We start from the raw sequence: 24,262 nt of genomic DNA, 5'->3' as shown, positions 1-24,262 counted from the left end.
GGTTGCTGAAAACGTGGCGGCCTGGCCACCATAGGCCCTGGAGCCTGTCGCTGTCCACCTCCAAGTCACGCATTCTCGAGTCCTTCTCTTTTGGCACTGTCGTTCCCCAGGCGCCCCTTTCCCTCCTCTGCCGCTCGCACAGTTGCAAATCCGGTGCTTTTCTGTCTGGATCTCTGTTGACCGTGCCTCCCTGGTTGCTCTCCTTCCTTGATTTCTGTGAAGCTGTTCTGGAGATTCTCCTCCTCCTCCTTTGGCTTTCTCAGTCTTCCGGATTCTTCCTCTGCCTGCCCGTTAAATGTTGGCATTCCCCAGGACTCTGACCTCCCCTCTTTATACTCTCCTCGGACATTCTCACCGCCTTTCATGACATCAGTTACACTTAGATGCTGAAGCCTCACAAAGTCTCCCATCTGCCTTCATTTCTCTCCCGTACTCAGAACTGTGTACCTCACTGCCTCCTCTCCTTCGTCGCCTGACGTTCTCTCTCAGATCCAACAGGCTCCATCCAGGCTCTGAGCTGTCAGCACAGAGCCCGATGCGGGGCTCGAACTCACAGACTGTGAGATGACGTGAGCTGAAGTCAGATGCTCAACCGACTGAGCCACCCAGGCGCCCCGGTTTTGTTTTGTTTTTTTTTTTTTGTTTTTGTAAGCTCTACGCCCAGTGTGGGGCTTGAACTCGTGACCCTAAGATCAAGAGTTGCACGCTCTGCTGACTGAGCCGGCCAGGTTCCCCTTGATTTTTTTTTCTTTAAACACAACAACATTTACCATGTCATCTAGTTTCTGCGGGTCAGGGATTCAACAGCAGTTTGGGCGGGTGGTTCCCGTCTCTTCGTGAGGCTGTGGTTACGAGGCCGACCAAGGGTGCAGTCATTTGAAGTCTCGCTTGGGGCTGGCGGTCCCACTTCCCAGGTGGCTCACTCACAGGGTTGGCAGCTGAGTGCTGTTGGGGAGGAGCCCCAGCCCCTCATCACAAGGGTCTGCCATAAGGCTGCTTGAATATCCTTGTGATGGGACAGCTGGCTTCCCACAGCATGAGTAATCCAAGAGAGAGCAAGCCACAATATCTTTTGTGACCAAGACTCAGAAGTCCCCATCATTTCTGCAGTGTCCTCTTGGTATTACAGGTCAGCCCCCCTCCTTTTGGGAGGGGACTGTGCAGGGTGTCAGTACCAGGGTGCAAGGATTATTGGGGGCCGTCTCAGAGACTGCCACAGCCAGGGAGAATGTTGTGTTGCGTTTTGGTTTTGGCCTTCCCTCCCTCACATATTCCTAGAGATTAAGGGCAGGACAGAAAATCAAGGTCAATTAGTCCAGCTAGCTAGCTCATGTTAATCACTTCCTTATACCAGTTAAGTACCTTGTCTCCATATCAAGGTGAACTTTTCGAGCGCAAGAATCCTGCCTTATACTTCCAAAACCCTTAGCACATCTTGCCTGATTCTTGGCACATAGTTAGGAATAGATAAGTTTTTATAAACTTGACAAAATCCCATCTGTCACTGGTATTTGAAGGTTAACTCATTGAGAAGTATACAGTCCCCTTTATTTGAAATCCTGTGGTTTGAAAGCTCAGGTTTATGAGATTGACCGACTTGGGGATTCTAGAAGTCGCTTGCGTGGCGCGTCTCTCCCTTCAGGCTGAGGTTGGATTTAGAGTCCCAGTAGGAACCAGAAGTGGTACACGGAAGCCAAAATATTGCCAAGGCCCTAGTCGCGTGATGTTGGCGAATGGTGGCGCGTTTGACACAAGCGGTACTTGGGAGAGAAATGGAACGTTAAAGATGGCACAGACTTCGGAGTTCTGCCCCAGGCAGGACCACTTTGTGACTTTGGGCAAGTCACCTAAGCTTTTTGGGCCCGTTTCCATGTCCCTCAACTGGGAGAATAATAATCGTCAGTCTCTACAGTCTCTATTCCTCAGCAGTTCTGCTCTTCGCACGCACCCTCACGTAGTGACTCTCCCCCCTGGCTGTGTTAGCACCATCCCGGGGACTTTGTTTTGTTTAAGTCCTGACGCCGGGGCGCCCGGGTGGCTCAGTCGGCCGACTGCGGCTTGGGTCATGAGCTCGCGGTTTGTGGGTTCGAGCTCCGCAGCGGGCCCTCTGCTGTCCACGCAGAGCCCGCTTCGGATCCTCTGTCCACGCCGCCTCTCTGCCCCTCTCCCGTTCATGCCCTCGCTTTCAAAAATCAACAACAACAAAAAAGTCCTAATGCCTCAGCTCCACCCTCAGAGATTTATTATTTTTAGTTGAGGCCCACGTCGTATGCCATAAAACTTACGATTTTAAAGTGTGCGGTTCGGTGGTTTTAGTATATTCACGAGAGTATGCAACCCGTCATCACTACTTATCATTTCCATCACCCCCGCCCCCCAAAACAAACCTTGTACCTGCTCCTAGTCACTCTTTATGTCCTCCCCCAGCCCCTGGCAACCATTGATCTTTTTCTGTCTCTGTGGATTTGCCTATTCTTGATAACTTCATTAAAAAGGAACCAGGGGCGCCCGGGTGGCTCAGACCGTTGAGCGTCCAACTTCGGCTCAGGTCATGATCTCGTGGTCCATGAGTTCGAGCCCCGCATCAGGCTCTGTGCTGACAGCATGGAGCCTGCTTCGGAGTCTCTGTCTCCCTCGCACTCTGCCCCTCCCCCGCTGGCACTCTGTCTCTTTCTCTCTCTTCTCTCAAAAATAAATAAACATTAAAAAAAATTTTTTTTAAAAAGGCACCAGAAATATTGTAGCTTTTTATGTCTAGCATCTTTCATTTAGCATGTTTTCTTTCTTTTTTTAAAATGTTTTTATTTATTTTTCTTTCTTTTTTTTTAAATGTTTTTATTTATGTTTGAAGGAGAGAGAGAGAGAGAGAGAGAGAGAGAGAGAGACAGAGCATGAGTGGGGGAGAGAGAGGGAGACACAGAATCTGAAGCAGGCTCCAGGCTCCAAGCTGTCAGCACAGAACCTGACGCGGGGCTCGAACCCATGAACCGTGAGATCATGACCTGAGCTGAAGTCCTACGCTTAACCAACTGAGCCACCCCGGCACCCCTGTCTTTCTGATCATGGTGATCCTAGTGTGCGTGAAGTGGGAGCTCACTGTGGTTTTGATTTGCATTTCCCTCCTGGCAGATGATGCTGAGCAGCTTTTTCATGTACTTTTTGGTCATTTGCATGTCTTCTTTGGAGAAATGTCTATGGATTTTTTGCCCATTTTTAATGGGTGTATTTGTCTTTTTAATTGTTGAGGTGTAAGAATTCTTTTTTTTTTTTTTTTAGTTCAAGGGTTTTAATCCAATTCTATCACATATTAATTCTTTGACCTTAGGCAGGTTACTTAACCTTGTTTTTTTAAATTTTATTTTTAATTTTTTAAAATTCACAGCCAAATTAGTTAGCATATGGTGCAACAATGATTTCAGGAGTAGATTCCTTCGTGCCCCTCACCCATTTAGCCCATCCCCCCTCCCACGATCCCTCCAGTAACCCTCAGTTTGTTCTCCATATTTATGAGTCTCTTCTGTTTTGTCCCCCTCCCTGTTTTTATATTATTTTTGTTTCCCTTCTCTTATGTTCATCTGATTTGTCTCTTAAAGTCCTCATATGAGTGAAGTCATATGATTTTTGTCTTTCTCTGACTAATTTCACTTAGCATAATACCCTCCAGTCCCACCCACGTGGTTGCAAATGGCAAGATTTCATTCTTTTTGATTGCCGAGTAATACTCCAGAGTTGTAAGAATTCTTTATAATGGATACTGGCCTCCTATCAGATAAATAATGTGCAAATATTTTCTCCCATTCTGTGGATTAGCTTTATACTCTCTTGATGATATTCTTTGAAGCATAAAAGATTTTAATTTTAATCAAGTCCTATTTATTTTCTCTTTGATTGCTTGTGCTTTAGGTGTCTTGTCTAAGAAACCGTTGCCTAATTCAAGGTCTTGAAGGTTTATGTCTACATTTTCTTCTAAGAGTTTTATAGTTTTAGTTTAGTTTTTTTTTTTTTAATATTTATGTATTTTGAGAGAGAGAGAGAGAGAGAGAGAGAATCCCAAGCAGGCTGGCTTCATGCTGTCAGCACAGAGCCCGATATGGGGCTTGATCTCATAAACCGTGAGATCATGACCTGAGCCAAAATCAAGAGTTGGATGCTTAACCAAGTGAGTCATCCCGGCGCCCCTTTATAGTTTCAGTTCTTACGTTTAAGCCTTTCATCCATTTTGCGTGAATTTTTTAGATGGCCTGAGGTAAGGATCTAATAAATTCATAAGAGACTCTGAAATACAGAGAACAAATTGAGGGTTGCTGGAGAGGGGGTAGGTGGGTAGGTGGGGTTGAATGGGTGACGGGCATTAGGGAGGGCACTTTCTGGGATGAACGCTGGGTGTCATATGTAAGGGATGAATCGCTGGGTTCTACTCCTGAAGCTAAGACAGCACTGTATGTTAACGAACTTGAATAAAAAATCAATCAATCAATCAATTAATTCATCCTTTTACATGTGGATATCCAGTTGTCCCGGTACCGTTTATTGAAAGAAAGAATGTTCTTTCTCCTTTGAATGGTCTTGACACCCTTGTCAAAAATCCAGGGGTGCCTGGGTGGCTCAGTTGGTTAAGGGTCTGACTCTTGGTTTTGGCTCCGGTCACGATCTCACAGTTCCTGAGATCGAGACCCCTGTGGGGCTCTGCGCTGATAGGGAGGAGCCTGCTTGGGATTCTGTCTCTCCCCCTCTCTCTCTGCCCCTCACCTGCTTGCACTCTCTGCCCATTCCCCCCCCATAAATAAATAAATAAACATTAAAAAAAATCAGTTAACCAAATATGTATGGGTTTGTTGTGGACTCTCAGTTCCATTCCATTGCTCTGTATTTCTATCTTTTATGCCAGTACCACCCCGTCTTGATTACTGTGGCTTTTGTGGTTTCAAAATCAGCAAATGGGAGTCCTCAAGCTTTGTTCTTTTTCGAGATTGTTTTGGCTATTCTGGGTTCCTTGCAATTCCATGTGAATTTTGGGATCAGCTTGTCAATTTCTGCAGAAAAAGCCAGCTTGGGTTTTGATAGGGATTGTGTCGAAGGTGTAGGTTCATTTAGGGAGTATTGCCATCTTAACAATAGTAAGTGTTCAGTTCACAAATACGGGATGTCATTCCGTGTACTTAAGTGTTCTTTAATTTCTTCCAGCAGTGTTTCATAGTTTTCAGCGCACAAGTCTTGCACTTAATTTGTTAAATTATTCCCAAGTATTTTGTTCTTTCTGATGCTATTGTAACTGTTTTCTTAACATTATTTTTTATCGTTCATTTTTAGTATATAGGACTACCACTAATTTTCATATATTGATTTTGTATCCTGCAGCCTTGCTAAATGTATTAGCTTTAATTGTGTGTATGTGTGTTCTGAAGGGTTTCTACATGTAAGATCATGTCATCTGCAAATAGAGATGATTTTACTTTTTCCCTTCCAATCTGGATGCCATTTCTTTTTCTTTCTTTCTTTCTTTCTCTCTCTCTCTCTCTCTCTCTCTCTCTCTTTCCTTCCTTCCTTCCTTCCTTCCTTCCTTCCTTCCTTCCTTCCTTCATCTAGTTGCCCTGGCTAGACTTTGTGTAGTGTTGAATAGAAGTGTTGAGAGTGAGTATCCTTGGCTTGTTCCTGATCTCAGGGAGAAAACTTTCAGTCTTTCACCATTAAGCATGATATTAGTATATGTAGCTTAGGGATTGTGGGTTTTTCACAAATGCCCTTTATCAGGTGGAGGAGGTTCCCTTCTATTCCTAGTATATTGAAAGGGTTTTGAGTTTTGTGAAAAGCTTTCATTTGGGGCCTATTGAGATGATCGTGTGTGTTTTCTCTTTTATTCTATTACTGTGGTGTATTATTGCTTTGGTTAATTTTTTTTTTTTTTTTGTATGGTGCACCAATCTTGATTTCATGGGATAAATTCCACTTGGTCATGTTATATAATCTTTTTTCTATGTCGCTGGATTCAGTTTGCTAGTATTTATTTTCATTTGAGGATTTTTGCCTGTGTATCAAGCAGGATTGATCTCTGTTGTGTTGTTGTACCTTTGCCTGGTTTTGGCATCAGAGTAATACTGGCTTCATGGGATGAGTTGGGAAGTGTCTCCTCCTCTTTTGAAAAGTTTGTGAAGCACTGGTATTCATTCTTCTTTGAACTTTTAGTAGAATTTACCAGTGAAGCCACTGGTCCTGGGCTTTTCTTTGTGCAGGTTTTTGATTTCTAATTAAATGTCTTTACGTGTGATAGTCCATTCAGATTTTGTTTCTTTTCTAGTGAGTTTTGATAGTTTGTGTTATTCTGTTGTTTTAGGAGTTTGTCCATTTCACCTAGGTTGTCTAATTTGTTGCCATACGGTCATTCGTAATGTAATCTTAGAAGTCTTTTTATGCCTGTCAGATCAGTAGTACTCCCTTGATTTTTTTTTTTAAGATTTTTTTTTTAAAAAAATTTTATTTTTGAGAGAGAGAGGGAGGGACGGAGGGGCAGTGAGAGAGAGGGAGATACAGAATCTGAATCAGGCTCTGGCCTGATTCTGAGCTGTCAGCACAGAGCCCGACATGGGGGCTCGAACTCCCAAACCACGAGATCATGACCTGAGCTGAAGTCGAACGCCCAACCAACCGAGCCACCCAGGCACCCCCACTCCCTTGGTTTTTTAAAGTCCTAATAACATTAGACTGTTTCCCTGAGTATGCTATACGGTTTTGGCTTTGCGCATAGTATTCCCACTGCTTGAAATACTACTTTCTATCAGGAGTGTTGGCTTGAAATCACCTCCTCACGAAGCCTTCCATGACTGCCTCAGACAGACTTGGTGTGCCCACCTCTGTGTTCCCACTACAAGGCATACATTTTTCCATTTAAGGACTTCCCTCCATGATTATAATTTTTCTCACTAAAACCGAATTCTTAAAAGGATAGTTTCAACCAATATTTATTGCATGCCTACTTTGTTTCCAGTGCTTTGCTCAGCTCTGTGAATAGAGTGGTCAGAGAGGCATGGTCTCTGCTGCTTTCGGATCCCATGGACCTTACAGTCTAGTGGGCTGACAGAAAAATAAAGTAATTATGATTATGGAAAGTTCTGTGAGTGAAACCAAGGGCTTATACAGGGTATCTCACGAAAACTTCTCTGAAAAGCTAGTCAGGGAGGGTCTCTGTGACTAGGTGATATTTGATCTGTGACCCCCAAAAATGAGAATCAGAAAGCAGGGAGAGGAGCATTCCAAGGAGAGAGAGAAGGGTGTGTGTGTGAAAGGTCAGAGGTGGGAAAGCGCTGGTTTGTTCCAAGAATAGGAGGGAGGGAGGGCATCTGTGGGATGAGGCAGGGGCCCGAGCGGGTGCTCAGTTGGGGCCGGGTAGGCCGTGGTAGGGAGTTTGGATTTTCTTCTAGGTGTCTTAGGAAGCCACTCCTGCTTCTGTTTCAAGAATGACTTGTAGTGGAAGCAGGTTCTAGAATAAGCAGTTGGGAGTTTGTATGTTAGGTATGAACTTAGGATGGGGAAGGCCTAACTAAATACCCCCCCCCACACACACACATGCACACATACTATCGATTTGACTGCACAAAAATCTAAAATTTCCACACGGGTTAGGAGGAAGTCAAAGACAAATGTCAAACTGGGGAAAAAATATCTGCAAGGCCCGTTAACATTGGCAAGTCTCAATAAACAAAAGATGTGAACTGACCACTCACACGAAAAAAGAAAACACAAATGCCCATTAAATATGTGAAAAGATGCCTGACTTCACTCCTTAAAAAAAGGAAATGCAAATGTTGAGATCACGGTTTGCACGAGCCAGATTGGCAACTGTGCATTTTATTAAAAAATTAAAAATTTTTTTTTTTAATTTTTGAGAGAGCAAGCAGGGGAGGGGCACAGAGAGAGGGAGACACAGAATCCAAAGTAGGTTCCAGGCTCTGAGCTGTCAGCACAGAGCCCGACGCAGGGCTTGAACTCACGAACTGTGAGATCACGACCCGAGCCGAAGTCGGACGCTCAACAGACTGAGCCACCCAGGCGCCCCAGCAGCCGTGCATTTTAATAACATACCTTGTTGGTGAGACTGTAGAGAAACAGGAACTCTCACATTGGTGGTGGGGATGTAAGTTGGTTCAGCTTCTCTAGAGAGTAATTTGGCAGTATTTATCAGAATTTAAAGTGGATACACTTCTAGGAATTTATCCAACAGGTAAAAGACACTTCGGCACATCCATACACAGGAATACAACGCAGCCCTTAGGAAGAATGACGCAGCTCTTTGTCGATTGATAGGGAAGGGTCGCAAATATATATTTTCCAACCAGGATACATTTTTAAGTGAACAAAGAAGTAGAGGACAGTGTAAGGTGTGCTCTCTTTGTCTAAAAAGGAAAAAAAAATCTGTTTTCTTTATATACCAATAAGGATTCTTTGCTTGCATCATCAGCTGTCTCTGAGAGGAACAGAAGAAACCAGAACAGTGTTTGCCTCCAGGGAAGAGAACTGGGTGGGTGAAGGGTGGGGGGGATGATGTTTACTTTTCTTTGGACGCCTATAGGGTACCCCTATATTTGTACCGATATGTACCACGCATACATATTGCCTATTAAAAATTTGAAACCAACAAGGGGAGGGGGCGTGAGGAGACCAGTCTGGAAGCTGTGACAAGTCATCCAGGGAAGAGATGCTGGTGGCCTGGGCTAAGACAGTGGCAGGAAGGTGGAGCAAAGCAGATCCGTTCAAGGACTTTTTTGGGAGGAATCCAAAATCTACTGATGGAGTAGATGTGGGAAGTGAAGGAAAGAGAAGAAACAAGGATGAATCCTAGGTTTCTGTTAAGCACCTGGGTGGGTGGAAAAGCCACTTACCTAAGGCAGTGTTGTGGGCTCTTGAGCTGGACGGGCCTGAGCCTGAAGTCAACCTATTCTTTTTTTTTTTGTTTTTAATTTTTTGTTTTTGAATTCAACCTATTCTGCTTCCTAACTGTGACCTTGGGCAAATCATGTGATTGGTTTGTACTTAGGAGCCTTCATCTATAAAATGGGAACAATAATATGACCTACCTCACAGAGCCACCGTAAGGATTAAATGACTTAATACATGTATACTTGAGGGGCGTCTGAGCGGCTCAGTCGGTTAAGTGTCTGACTCTTGGTCTCAGCGCAGGTCATGATCTCACAGTTCGCAAGATCGAGCCCCGAGTCAGGCTCCGTGCTGACAGTGCGGAGCCTGCTTGGCATTCTCTCTCTCTCTCTCTCTCCCCCCCACTCATGCTCTCTCTTGCACTCGCTCTCTCTCAAAATAAAAATAAACATTTTTTTAAAATTAAAAAATACAGGGGCGCCTGGGTGGCGCAGTCGGTTAAGCGTCAGACTTCAGCTCAGGTCACGATCTCGCGGTCTGTGAGTTCGAGCCCCGCGTCGGGCTCTGGGCTGATGGCTCGGAGCCTGGAGCCTGTTTCCGATTCTGTGTCTCCCTCTCTCTCTGCCCCTCCCCCGTTCATGCTCTGTCTCTCTCTGTCCCAAAAATAAATAAAAAACGTTGAAAAAAAAATTTAAAAAAATAAAAAATATAGAGCACCTGGGTGGCTCAGTCGGTTAGGCGTCCTCCCTCCTCTTCGTCTTGGCTCAGGTCATGATTTCATGGTGGTGAGACTGAGGCCCCCCCCCCCTTTCTCCACGCTGGGCATGGAGCCTGCTTAAGATTCTCTCCCTCTGCCCCCTCCTCTATGCACTTTCTGGCACGCACGTGTTATCTCTCTCTCTCAAAAAAAAACAAAGATTAAAAATGAATACAGGTTTAACTAACCAGTCAATCTAGGAAATGAAAATTTTTGAAAGGCCCTATTACCATTTGAAGAAATGAGGTAGTGAGGTGGGTAGGTTATGAGATTTGTTCATATCTTTTTTTTTTTTTTTTTTTTTAATTCCATTTTCTGCGCAGGCCTGAAGGCATTGAACGACAGTACCGGAAGAAGTGTGCCAAGTAAGTATTTAACAGTGTGGGTTTCTCCAAGCATAAGAAAGTAGAGGCAGTAATGTGTTCGGAAAAGAATTACTGGATACAATTCTCTGTTGTATCTTTATCCTTATAATCTCCATTGCCTTTGAACTTCCACTGCACAACCACCAATATGCTCCCCAAACAGACTAGTCAAAGTCACATCTCTGACCAGCTGGCCACAAAAATGTTTTTCTATTTTAAAACATAGTATCAATTTTTAAAAAAAAAATTTTTTTTAACGTTTTTATTTATTTTTGAGACAGAGAGAGACAGAGCATGAACGGGGGAGGGGCAGAGAGAGAGGGAGACACAGAATCGGAAGCAGGCTCCAGGCTCTGAGCCGTCAGCCCAGAGCCCGACGCGGGGCTCGAACTCACGGACCGCGAGATCGTGACCTGAGCCGAAGTCGGACGCTTAACCGACTGAGCCACCCAGGCGCCCCCATAGTATCAATTTTTAAATGGAGATGTGAGACTACTAAACTACAGTAAGCTTAATCTTCTTGATGTAAGTACAGTTACATCTTGGCTCTCGGAAGACTAGGAGAATTAAGGCAGGGAAATGGCCAAGAAGGCATTTTAGTTCGCAGCCACACTGGATTCGTTAAATTCGTTTTAACATGTCTCATGGGTCGACTTCATGTACCTGAAAACAAGTCTAATAGAAATGACCGACCCCAATCCCTATCAAAATAACACCAGCATTCTTCACAGAGCTAGAACAAACAATCCTAAAATTTGTGTGGAACCAGAAAAGACCCCGAATAGCCAAAGCAATCTTGAAAAAGAAAACCAAAGTGGGAGGCATCACAATCCCGGACTTCAAGCCGTATTACAAAGCTGTAATCGTCAAGACAGTATGGTACTGGCACAAGAACAGACACTCAGATCAATGGAACAGAATAGAGAACCCAGAAATGGACCCACAAACGTATGACCAACTAATCTTTGACAAAGCAGGAAAGAATATCCAACGGAATAAAGACAGTCTCTTCAGCAAGTGGTGCTGGGAAAACTGGAGAGCGACATGCCGAAGAATCAACCTGGACCACTTTTTTATACCACACACAAAAAGAAATTCAAAATAGATGAAAGACCTAAATATAAGACAGGAAGCCATCAAAATCCTTGAGGAGAAAGCAGACAAAACCCTCTTTGACCTCGGCTGTAGCAACTTCTTGCTCAAGACGTCTCTGGAGGCAGGGGAAACAAAAGCAAACATGAACTTTTGGGACCTCATGAAGATAAAAAGCTTCTGCACAGTGAGGGAAACAATCAGCAAAACTAAAAGGCAACCGACGGAATGGGAGAAGATATTTGCGAACGACATATCGGATAAAGGGTTAGAATCCAAAATCTATAAAGAACTTATCCAACTCAACACCCAAAAAACAAATAATCCAGTGAAAAATGGGCAAAAGACATAAATAGACCCTTCTCCAAAGAAGACATCCAGATGGCCAACCGACATATGAAAAAACTCATCACGTCACTTATCCACATCACTCATCATCAGGGAAATACAAATCAAAACCACACTGAGATACCACCTCACCCCTGTCGCAATGGCTAACATTCACGACTCAGGCAACAACAGATGTTGGCGAGGAGGTGGAGACAGAGCATCTCTTTTACATTCTCGGTGGGAATGCAAGCTGGTGCAGCCATTCTGGAAAACAGTATGGAGGTTCCTCAAAAAATTAAAAATAGAACTACTCTAGGACCCAGCAATTGCACTACTAGGCATTTATCCACGAGATACAGGTGTGCTGTTTCAAAGGGACGCATGCACCCCAATGTTTATAGTAGCTCTATGGACAATAGCCAAGGTATGGAAAGAGCCCAAGTGTCCATCGATGGATGAAGGGATAAAGAAGATGTGGTCTATATGTGTCAGCTCAGGTCACGATCTCGCGGTCCGTGAGTTCGAGCCCCGCGTCGGGCTCTGGGCTGATGATGGCTCAGAGCCTGGAGCCTGCTTCAGATTCTGTGTCTCCCTCTCTCTCTGCCCCTCTCCCATTCATGCTCTGTCTCTCTGTCTCAAAAAAATAAATAAACGTTAAAAAAAAATTAAAAAAACCTTAGACCAGTTACCCAGACTCTTGGAAGAATGGCAGCAACTATATATATATATATATATATATATATATATATATATATATGTGTGTGTGTGTGTGTGTGTATATATATATATATATATATACACATATATATATAGTATGTTTTTAGAAACTTCTATTACTTTAAAAATTTTGTTTATTTTTTAAGTAATCTCTACACCCAACATGGGGCTCGAACTCTCAACCCCGAGATCCAGAGTTGCATGCTGTACCGACTGAGCCGGCCAGGCGCCCCGGAACGGCAGCAGTTGTAACTGGAAAGCCGTCAATAGCAGGAGCCAGCATTTCCCAAACTTGTCGAATGAGAAGAATCCCTTGGGATCCTGAGGGAAATGACAGATGCCCGGGCCTCAGCTCCCCGATTTGCTGAATCAGGATCTTCTTGGGGAGGGACCTGGGAATCTGAGCAGCAGTTTTAACAAATTCTTGCTTGTAAAAGTGATCCCTCAGTGATTCTTAGGAAGTAGTTTCGGGGAGCAGTGGAAGGAGCGGATCATTCGTTTATGCCACAGACAGAACTATTCCCTGGATCTGAGCACACTTCGTGAATCCGTGTCTTGGGGGATTTGTATTCTGAGCTCCCCAGAGATTCATTCTGCTGTTTGCAGGTGTGGACTGCCACTCTTCTATCAGTCCCAGCCGAAGAACGCTCCTGTGACCTTCATCGTGGATGGAGCAGTGGTCAAGTTTGGCCAGGGTTTTGGCAAAACAAATATCTATACTCAGAAACAGGAGCCTCCTAAGAAGGTAACTATTGACAGACAGGTTAATATAGCTACAGATCGCCCTACATTTCTCAATAAGATTATAATGAGAAATCGCCCTTTATGGACGCATCCCTTATTAAGAGAATGCCATTTTCATGTATAAGCAGATGTTACATGTGACACATCCATTCTGTGTTCTTTTTTTCTTTCCTAGAGCTGTCCTCTGAGTAAAGTGAGAAGTTGTATGGTTTTAATGACCATTTATTTCCTTTGAAATGTCTTCCTTTTTCAGTGTGGACAGTGTATTATGCTGCGGGGAATAAGTCAGAGAAAGGAAATAATATGATTTCACTCATGTGGAATTTCAGAAAACAGATGAACATAGAGGAGGGGATGGAAAACTAAGATAAAAAACAGAGAGGGAGGCAAACCATAAGAGACTTAAATACAGAGAACAAACTGAGGGTTGCTGGAGGGGTGTTGGGTGCGGGGCGGGGGCGTGGGCTCAATGGGTGAGGGGCTTTAAGGAGAACACTTGTTGGGATGAGCACTGGGTGTTACATGCAAGTGATGAATCACTAAATTCTATTCCTAAAACCAATACTATGCTGTATGTCAACTAACTTGAATTTACATCAATAATGAAATAAGTAAAGAAATAATGAAATGAATCGGGCTGAGTTTTAAATATACTTTCTAAAGCCTTGATGGCAGATGTTAGAAAAACATAATCCAAATAAAAACCATTAGCATTTGTAGATAGGCCAGCCTGTCCCAAAGAGGGGAGTGTCCCCTGCCCCAGCCCCCAGCCCCTGCAGTCAGGCATGTGTGCCCGCAGGGACACGCGCGCGCGCGCACGTGGCTCACAGAGCCAACTGCAGTGAATGAGACCGAGTCCTCCTCCTGTGACTCCAGGTGATGATGACCAAACGGACAAAAGATATGGGCAAGTTCAGCTCTGTCACGGTGTCTACGATTGACGAAGAGGAAGAGGAGATCGAGGCTGTGAGTGCTTTTGCTCTCAAGGGATCTGGATGGACTGGGGGTGGGCCCGGAAGGAAGGGGGACTCTAGAACCAGCCCATTCGAGTAGCAGCATAATTAGAAACTTCGGTCATAGGCCTAACTCTGCTGGTAAGGGACTAGAGAACGCAGGGCTAGTCCCCGTCTCCCTGGGTCTCAAGGACATCCGCACGGTGAGAGCCAGGGAGCTGGACTAGCTCAGTGCTTGGTGTCCTACTGTGTTTTGAGCCGCTTTCAAGGGGGCAACCCCCTCATCCCTCTTCGGTTTCAAAACTATTGGACTCAACAATTTCAGGTCCCTTCCATTCCGGCTCGAGTGGTTTGTGTGGCTCTCAGCGGTAGCGGCACTTACCTTTACGGTACTTGCGTATAACGAGGTTTGCAGAGAGGTGTGATCTGCTGGTTTTCAGCCGCTTTTGCTGCGATCTGCGATCTGAGCTCTTCGGGATTTACTGAAAACCCGAAGCCTTTGAAAGGGGACCGAGTCCGTTTCGGTACTTTTGGAACCGGAGGAGTCTGCTGCTTAAGGGCGACTTAAGGGCTCTGTTGCTCGTGGGCAAGACCGCTGGTTTAAAGGTGCCGCTGCCTCACCCGCAGAGAGAAGTCGCTGACTCGTACGCGCAGAATGCCAAGGTCATTGAAAAGCAGCTGGAGCGCAAAGGCATGAGCAAAAGGCGGCTGCAGGAGCTGGTGAGTGGCCCGGGCTGGCAAGGGTTTCTTGGTCTGGAAGACCCTCGGACGCTCAGGGAGATCCTTTCGCAAGTCTGTCAGGGGCTCCCGGCGTGGTGGGCTGCCAGTGTGAACCCCGCTCTGGTGACCACAGCGTCCAGGCCCCCCGGTTAGAGTCCTGGTGAGCTGGCCCCAACCGGAACGATACTTCACTCTGCTGCCTGTGGTCCAAGGTCAGGAGTTAACGGATCGGGGCTCCTGGACACTCTCCCAGGATGCGACGGCGGGTGGCGTTGCTACAGCGACAGTACCGGGACCGGGGCTTCGGCACTTCTGAGAGCACGCTCCGGTTTCTGTGTTATCCACGGGCTCATCGCGGAGCACGCACGTTTATATCTGATGGTGCCCGCGTTTGTGTCTTCTTGATAATAACGTGCGTGTGCTATTGCCTTAAAATCCGACACCGCTGCATTTGTGCCTCCTCAGAGGGTGTACCAGTCTGTTCGAATGACCGTAGAGGATTTTTTGGCGACAGAGGTGGGGGGGGGGTGGTCTCGGGAGCTGCATGACCTTGCCATAGTGTCCAAAGCAGTGCTTACCGAATGTTCTGAGGTGAAGGGCCAGTGCTTGTTTTTTTTTTTTTTTTTCCTAATGTTTACTTATTTTTGAGACAGAGACAGAGCATGAACGGGGGAGGGGCAGAGAGAGAGGGAGACACAGAAGCCGAAGCAGTCTCCAGGCTCGAGCTGTCAGCATGGAGCCTGACGCTGGGCTCGAACCCACAGACTGTAATATCATGAGCTGAGCCGAAGTCGGACGCTTAACCGACTGAGCCACCCAGGCGCCCCCCCCCTTTTTTTTTTTTTACAGTGCTTTGTTTTTTAAATTTCCAGCTTGTCAAGAGCAAGTTTATAATTTATCAAATGCAATAAAAATGAATTTGCCTCAGTTACTCCTATCAAATTACTTGATTTTGTTATCCCTCTGTCAAATGGCTACGCAAGTTGCAGAATGCTTGCTCTCGATTCTTATACGTATCTTGCACGAACCAATAACAAACAGTTCGTGGGCAGCACAACTTGAAAACACTGTTCTAGAAGAGCGTTTCTTGCTGTCCTGCCGGGAATAGGATACCGGTATGCCACGATAAATTGCTTCCCTCGGCCCTTGGAGGAACCTGGGGCTGCAGGAGCCCTGCACTGATCACCTTTGACCACAGCCTTGCACACTGCCCCCATTTTGCCACGCAGACGTCATCATTTCCTCTGTGAACCGTAACATCAGAAACGTTGGAAAGCAGCTGCTGGACACCGCCCTTCGGGTTGCTCTACTGAGTGAACGCGACAGGATAGAGTTTGGGCAGTTAGAGTAAGAAAGGAAAGTACGAATTTCACGTCATGTATCAGGGCGTATGCTTTTCTTCCTCTCCAGGCTGAACTGGAAGCCAAGAAAGCGAAAATGAAGGGGACCTTGATTGATAACCAGTTCAAATGATCAGGACCTTTCTCTCAACCCACACTGGAGATCGCGAGGAAAAAGAACTTTTTCTTGACTGCATGGACCGCTGTCTACCTTTTTGCCCCTGCAGAAGGCTTTCCATTGCTTTCCATTGATTTCTCCTACCTTCAGTGAGGTCTTTGAGTCCATCTGACCTGCTTTCTAGAGATGGGGTTTTTTTCCTCAAATCTTTCTGTATATAGGTCCTCTGTACTATTTTTGGTCCATTTGATGTAAACTTCTTCAGCTGTGTAGAAACTCCCTGAATACATCAGTGCTTGAGAGTCTCCAGTTTCTAAAGTAGCTGTTCTTACACCTTCTTCAAAGTTAATAAAGTGTTTAAAGATTTTTGAAAAAGATACTATGATGTGTCACAGAAGAAAGTGGCATGAATTATATTTAAAGCCATAGCAAGTCAGACTCTTTGAAGTGACTCTCTTCTATTCTTAGACTGGCAGGTATCAGCTCTGGTTTGAATCTCTCTGCTGTCGGAAGAAAATCCATAAAAAGCCAGGATGTACGTAGAGCTTCCTTTACTTGATGTTCAGAGAAACTTGCCCAGTCACAGACTCCAGAAACAGCACAGCCTTGCTTCCTGCACTTCAAATATTAAAGCTCTGGGTGAGTTCTTCCTTCTCAGACTTTGTACTTACGAAGGAACAGCCAGATCAGAGTGGGCGGGGGCAGGGCAGCTCGGCTCCAAATGGAACTGGGGTCTCGGTAAGCAGCCTCGGCCAATAACTGCCACCCCTTCACGCAGCTGACAAGAGTGTGGGAGGGAGACGTAGAGGAAGAAACGATACTGAGACAAAGGGGCCTGTCGGCCATCGGGCATTTCACATTCGCTATCCGTAGAGGAGTGTTGTACAGTTAGACACTTAATGCCCCGCTCTTTCGGTGATGTCAGTACGTAGTGTTGTGTACGTGGTTTTATCTGTTCCCCGGTATGACGAGCTGTCGGGGCAGGAAGGGCACTTTAACCTCGTTGCGTCGTCTGCCGTGGGTTCAGTCGCCCCAGACGTGTGTGTGAGGTGCTGTTGGGAAATAATAGGGCATTTTTCTCTGCCTTTTTTTCCCCAGCTTCCTTATTTGGAAGGAGAAGTAGGTTGGAGTAGGGGTGGACGGGAGTTAGCAAGAAGTGGGAGAAGGGCAGGGGGGTGGGTGGCGGTCCGGGGACAGCCCCGGGCGGGTCTGTGTTTCCATCTTCCCAGTTAGCCTCCTGCACCCAGCGGGTTCTTTGCGTCTGAGGCGTCCCTCCACACCTCATTTCCTGTCCTCACCCTGAGAGGTGCTTAGACACCATGCGGGTGGTCGGCTGTAACCTCCGCACAGTTCCTTGACTTCGCCTCCAAACGGTGACCTTTACCTTCACGCTAGCCACGAACTGCCATGACCACAGCCCGGCGGGCCTGTCCCGCCACCTCTGAAAGCCAAGATTCTAGAGATCCAGAGCTCTGTTCTGGGACCACAGCCTCCACTTCCTCTCGCTTCCACTGGCCCTGTTCTGTTCGGTTTTTGATTCGAAGGGTGGTTACTTCCTCATTTTACAAATGAGTATCTCAGGCTCTGGGAGTTATAAGTTTCCCGAGATCCCATAGCCATCAAGTGATAAAGCCAGAAATCTGACTGCAGAACAAGGTGAACTGCCTCTCCTGGGGGACTTTTAAGAAATATATTGTTGACAACAGATAGCAGTTTCATTTTGAGAAACCAAGTAAAATGCGTTGTAAAGACACTTACGTGGGGGGCTCCCTGTAGGAAACGTGTCGTTACCTTTCCACACATTTTCCGAAATATTCATCCTTAGATACTAGCCCTAAACCATTGGAGCATCTGGTTCAAATTGTGCATTTTGATTGTCTTAATCATTAGGTCATTAGCCCTAGATAAGCACGTGCCCTTTAGTGTTTTATTCTCTCGTTCTGAAATGCTTATTGACATAGTTTCTCTATCACCTTTATTTTCTTGTAGAATGTGAGCAGCAGATACAGGGTTTTAGTGTTAGGATAAAGAGCCATGTGGAAATTTTGGAGTCTTACTCTGTGTGTGTATGTGTTTGCACATTGTCAACTGTCATGAAATAGTAAAATGTAAAATGTTTAATAGCTGTAATAATTGGTGACATCTGGAAGTGTAATTATACTGCATAAGAGAAGTTAAAATGCTTTTTAAAAACTAGCTTGCCTCGACCATGTGGGGATCCTTATCACCGGGGACCACCTCCTTTCCTTACCCTTTTTGACTTCCTTGATGTTTTGTTCTGCCGCGCCGTCACCTGTCTGACTGCTCCAAGTTTTCACTCACTTCGAACAAAGCACAGTCCCTGACACTTGAGCTTTTAGTGTTTGAGAATTCCTCCAGGAAAACGAAAAGCCTCACTTAGGGTGAACTGAACCGGCTTCTAAACTTCGTAGGACCCCGATCCTCCTGTTGTCTCCCAGTGTTGCCATTCTGTCACTACCTCGCTTCCTTTGGGCCCAGCCTGATTCTGTGGTTGGGGATCTGAAGGCCCCTCACCTTCAACTCTTCTCACCTTGAGTTTGTGTGTTTCCTTTTTTTTTGAAGTAGGCTCCACGCCCAACGTGGGGCTTGAACTCACGACCCTGAGATCAAGAGTCGCATGTCTACGAACTGAGCCAGCCAGGTGTCCCTAGTTTTGTTTCCTAAGTAAGCTCTACGGCCCAACATGGGGCCTGAACTCATGACCGGAAGATCAATGGCCGCATGCTCTACCGACTGAGTCAGCCAGGGTGCCTGACCTTGAGGTTTTTTACCTTAGAAAAAAACCTTTTTTTTTTTTTTTAATGTTTATTTATTTTTGAGAGAGAGAGAGAGAGAGAGAGAGAGAGAGAGAGAGACCATGAATGAGGGAGGCTCAGAGAGGATGGGAGACACAGAATCGCTGATGCCAGCGCCGCCTCTAGCTCACTGAGCTCCAAAGGAGAAGGGGATTAAGTAAGGAGGTCTCCCCACCGTTGCTTGGACAAAGCAGGCTGCACGCGAGTCGACCGGTGCCACCGAGGAAGCAACCGGCTACAAAAGCCGCTCGCAAGAATGCGCCCTCTACTGGAGGGGCGGAGAAACCTCATCGTCCCAGGCCCAGTACCGTGGCATTCCGCGAAATTACAGGTTATCAGAAGTCCGCGGAACTTCCGATCCGCAAACTTCCTTTCCAGCGTCTGGTGCGGGAGATCGCTCAGGACCTCGAAACAGATCTGCGCTTCCGGAGTGCGGCTGGCGGTGCTTTGCGGGAGGCAAGCGAGGCCTACCTGCTGGGCCTCTTGGAAGACACCAGCCTGCCAGCTGTCCGTGCCAAACGTGTACCAATCATGCCCAGCTAACACGCAGCATACATGGGGAACGTGCTTAAGAATCCGCTCTGATGGAAAACGTTTCATTCTTTAACTTAAAAAAAATTCTCTTCTTCCTCTTATTGGTAGGTTTTTTTTTCCCATGGGGTCAGAGGTACCTAAGTATATGATTGCAAATGGAAAAACAGGGGACAGAAGTAGGTATTGGCAGTTTTTCCATTTTCATTTGTGTGTGAAATTTTTTTAAATTTTTTTTAACGTTTATTTATTTTTGAGACAGAGAGAGACAGAGCATGAATGGGGGAGGGTCAGAGAGAGGGAGACACAGAATCCAAAGCAGGCTCCAGGCTCTGAGCTGTCAGCACAGAGCCTGACGCGGGGCTCGAACTCACAGACCGCGAGATCATGACCCGAGCCGAAGTGGGCCGCTCAACCGACTGAGCCACCCAGGCGCCCCTGTGTGTGAATTTTTAATACAAACGCGGGGACACAAAGCATTGATGCAAGTCAAAATGTTGCGGTGAACACGTTTGTTTCAGCAGTTCAACTTTATAACCATTATAAATAAACCTGTTACATTTTTCTGGACAGTGCCAGCGTTTGGACTTTTTTTTAAGACAAGTAAATTTCTTATTGAGGGCAAAAGCAAATACATAAATACATAAAATTTAAAAATTAAAAAAAAAATCTTTGAATAATTTGAGATGTACAGAAAAGTTCCAGAGATCGTTCAGAGAGTTCCCATATACTCTCCACTCGGTTCCCCTAATATTAACATCCTGTATAATGGTCCGGGCTGAACTGTGTCCCCTCCAGAATTCCTCTGTTGAAGCACTAACCCCACAGCGTGATGGGATTCGGGGGATAGACCTTTGGGAAACAATTAGGTTTAGATGAGGTCATGAGGTGGGACCTTCATGATGGGATTAGTACCCTTAAAAGAAGAGACCAGAGAGCTCTCTTTCTACCTGTCTCTCTCTCTCTCTCTCTCTACCACGGGAGGACACAGCAAGAAGGCGGCCGTCTGCTAGCCAGGAAAAGAGCTCTCCCTAGGAACTGAATCAGGTGGCACCTGGACCTTGGACTTCGTAGCCTCCAGAACCGTGAGAAAAAAAATGCCTGTTGTTAAAACCACTCGGTCGGTGGAATTTTGTTAGAGCAGCCCGAGCAGACCAGTCCATACAAAACCATAGCACAGTGGTCAAAACCCGGAGATTAACGCTGGGACAATAACGTTAAACTCCACACTTCGTTTGGATTGCACCAGTCGTTCCACTGTGTCCTCTTTCTGTTCCAGGACCCAGTCCAGAATCGCATACTGCGTTCAGCTGTCGCGTCTCTTTAGTCTCTCTCTCTCTCTCTCTTTTTTTTAATTTTAAGTAGCGGAGCCTAACGCGGGGCTTAAACTCACGACCCTGAGATCAAGACCTGAGCTGAGATCATGAGTCAGAGGCTTAACCTACTGAGCCACCCATGTCTCTTTAGCCTCCTCTGATCTAGGACAGTTGCTCAGTGGTATCTTGTGCTTTTGATTTGTGTCTCCCTAATGAGAGGAGGTCTTTGCAACCCTGCTCTCGATGCTTCAGGTAAATACCCGGAAGTGAGGTGTTTGGATCAGGCGGTAATTCTGTGTTGGGTTTTTTGAGGAACCACCATATGGCTTTCCACGGCGGCCGCCCCCGTTTACACTCCTACCAGTAACGTCCAGGGCCCCCACTCCTCCGCATCCTCACCAACACCGCTTACTTTTATTTTCTGCGTTTGACGGTAACCATCCTAACAGGCGTGAGGCTGGACTTCATGGTTTCCGTTAGCATTGAACGGCGGTGTTGAGGAACTTTTCATATGATTCTGAGCCATTTGCATATTATCTCTGGAGCAAGGTCTAGTCAAGCCCATTTTTCATTAGACTATTTGATTTGTTGTTGTTGTGAACGTATTTGTATTAGTTAATTTGCCACCTGTATATCTTCTCTGGAGAAGATCTGTTGAGATCTTTTGCCCATTTTTAAACGGTGTTTTCTTATTGTTTATTTATGTATTTTGAGAGAGAGAGAATCCCAAGCGGGCTCTGTGCCTTCAGCGCAGAGCCCAACGTGGGGCTCGACCTCACAAACTGTGAGATGGTGACCTGAGCTGAAAATCAAGAGTCAGACGCTTAACCAACTGAGCCACCCAGGTGCCCCTGTTGTTGGGTTTTAAGAGCTCTTTGTATAGTCTAGATAGAAGTCTTTTATCAGATATGTGATTTGCAACATCTCCCAGTGTGGGAGTTGTCTTTTTATTCTCTTAATAGTGTAGTAGCTTTCATGACCCAGGATCGTGCAGATTTTCTTCCATAAGTTTTATATTTTAAATTCAGTCTGTGACCCATTTGGAATTAATTTTTTTTAATGTTTATTTATTTTTGAGAGAGAGAGCGAGAGCGCATGAGCAGGGGAGGGGCAGAGAGAGAGGGAGACACAGAATCCGAAGCAGGATCCAGGCTCCGAGCTGTCGGCACAGAGCCCGACGCGGGGCTCGAACTCCCGAACCGTGAGATCGTGACCTGGGCTGAAGTCAGACGCTTAACCGACTGAGCCACCCAGGCGCCCCTGAATTAATTTTTGTAGAAGCCGTGAGGCATGTGTTGAGGTTCTTTTTTTTTTTTTTTTTTTTTTTTTTTTTTATACAGATTTTCAGTTCTGACACCATCTGCTAAAAAGCCTTTCTCCATTCAGTTGCTTTTGTACCTTTGCTAAAAGTCCGTTGACTCTAGTTTTGGACTTTCTCTCTTGTCTGTTGTCTCTGTGCTTGCACTAATACCCCACCATCTTGACTTGCTTATTACAGTTGTGTGCGAAGTCTTGAAATTGGGTCGTATGATTTGTCTAGCTGTGTCCTTTTTAACATTTGTTTTGGTTACTCTAGTTCCTTCGCCTTTCCTTCTAAGTTTTATTTATTTAAAAACATTTTTGTTTTAATGTTTGTTTATTTTTGAGAGAGAGAGAGAGAGCACGAGCAGGGGAGGGGCAGAGAGGGAGGGAGAGAGGGAGAATCCTCAGCAGGCTCCACGATGTCCGTGCAGAGCCCTCAGAGCCCAGTGTGGGGCTTGAACCCACACATGCCACGAGATCGTGACCTAAGCCAAAATCAAGAGTCAGACTCTTAACCAGTCGAGCCACCCAGGCACCCCACGAGTGGAATTTGACACTGTGACTATATGGTTCCAGGATCAGATGGGTTCTCCCGATAGCTAGCCAATCCTGTGTGTTTGGGGTCAGCAATCCTCCTGTTCCCCCCTGGATAATTTACAGCCTCCACCACTTTGCCCCAGCCTCTCTACCTGTGAGCCCCCTTTCTCCCAACAGACCTTTTTCTCCCCAGAGCACCGAGGACACAGGGGCACCCATTAGTTTCATCTCTTTCCATCCTTTTCTCCTTCCAGTCCCAGAGGAAGAGATGGCCCTCTTCCTGCTGAAGTTCATCTGTTACCTTACTCAGTGAACTTACTGTATACCGAGTAGCTGCTCTGTGCCAGATTTTGCAGTAGGAGCTGGGGACAGAGTGGAGAACAAAGCAGCTCATGTTCTGGGGGCAGGGGTGCCAGACAAACAAAGGAACAAGAAATGGGTCAGTTACAATAGTGTGATGTGATGAAGAATGACAGGTGGTCAGGGATGGACTCTGGGGCGGGGCCGTTGAGCCCAGGGGACCCGCAGGATGAGAATGAGCCAGCCAGGTAAGGATGGGTGGGGGAAGCAATCCGGGGGAGGCTAACAGAAAATACAAAGGCCCCGCAGAGGGATAAGCCTACCGCGTCGGAGGAACAGAAAGGCCAGTGCGCCTAGATTGTATTGAGCGAGAGAACAAGCAAGCAGCAAGAGGTGGTCAGGGGAGTGAGCAGGAGCCAGGCCATGTATGGCCTTGCGGGCCCAGATAAGGAGTTTCCATCTCAATGGCACAGTGGGAATTTGGAGACTTCTAAGCAGAGGAGTAACATGGTTTATGCTTCCGAACGGTGCTAGCTGTCACGCACAGAATGGCTTGTCACTGGGAGGCCAGAATGGAAGCAAGGAGACCCATCAGGGGACCCCTGTAGTAGCCCGGGAGAGAGAGGAGAGCGGTCGGCCCAGGGTAGTAGAGGAAGAGTCGGAGAAACTGAAGGGAAATGTGTCTGGGAGGATTTGTTATCGGGGCAAAAGCCGATGGGTTGGATGTGGGAAGCGAGGGGAAGAAGGGAATCAAGGACGACTTCTTAACTTGTGGCTACAATAACTGGGTGAACCGAAGCGCCATTTACTGAGATGGGAGGAACAGCTTTGGGGGGGAAGGCCAAGCACTCTGTCTCGGACATGTAAAGTGCAAAACGCCTGCCGGCTGGCAAAGTGGACACGTCAAGTAGGCAATATGCAGTCCGGAGCTCAACCGGGGAGGTCTGGCTAGAAGCTATCAACGTGGGAGGTTTTGGTGTAGAGATGTTCTTCAAAGCCACAAGACAGGATGAGATTCCCCAAGACGTAAGTGTACACAGAAAAGAGAGCTGGTGCAAGGATTGAATCCTGGGGGCGCCTGGGTGGCTCAGTCGGTTGGGCATCTGACTCTTGGTTTCAGCTCAGGTCATGATCTCACGGTTGTGGGATTGAGCCCCACATAGGGCTCCAACCTGTGCATGGAGCCTGCTTGGGATTCTCTCTCTCTCTCTCTCCCTCTCTCTTTCTCTCTCTCTCCCCCCCCCCCCCTCCTCTCTCTCCCCCTCCCTCCCTCCCTCCCCCCCCTTGGTGTTACTCAAGTCCAGGATCAGGGACCACCCAGAAGCAGGAAGGCTGGCCCAGCAGGAGCTTGGTCCATGGAGGGAAGGCCTATCCCGGGGGAGCCACAGAGTAGATACAGTCACTGTTCTCGAGACGACACTCAACACAGAGGGAAAGGAAGGGGGTACCGCAGCTT

General features: G+C 46.4%; 1 protein-coding gene across 2 annotated transcripts in view; it reads left to right on the top strand.

The window, feature by feature from the left end:
• The window catches only part of STEEP1 (STING1 ER exit protein 1), a 31,767-nt gene extending 7,766 nt beyond the window's left edge, over positions 1-24,001 (top strand). The window contains exons 3-8 of one of the 2 annotated variants that reach the window (XR_007460561.1): positions 9,949-9,990; positions 12,736-12,874; positions 13,750-13,839; positions 14,454-14,546; positions 15,957-16,643; positions 22,761-24,001. Coding sequence is in view for 1 of the 2 variants with exons in the window: in XM_049644794.1 (XP_049500751.1) it covers positions 9,949-9,990; positions 12,736-12,874; positions 13,750-13,839; positions 14,454-14,546; positions 15,957-16,019 (427 nt within the window). In the remaining variant the exon portion in view is untranslated. Of the gene's footprint in view, positions 1-9,948; positions 9,991-12,735; positions 12,875-13,749; positions 13,840-14,453; positions 14,547-15,956; positions 19,060-22,760 lie in introns of those variants that run through there. The other variant, XM_049644794.1, reaches the window with a different exon arrangement.
• Positions 24,002-24,262: the final 261 nt, after the last annotated feature.

The sequence above is a fragment of the Panthera uncia genome, chromosome X (genome assembly GCF_023721935.1).
Source record: "Panthera uncia isolate 11264 chromosome X, Puncia_PCG_1.0, whole genome shotgun sequence".
Taxonomy (NCBI): Eukaryota; Metazoa; Chordata; class Mammalia; order Carnivora; family Felidae; genus Panthera; species Panthera uncia.
This window is presented reverse-complemented; position numbering and strand designations above follow the sequence as displayed.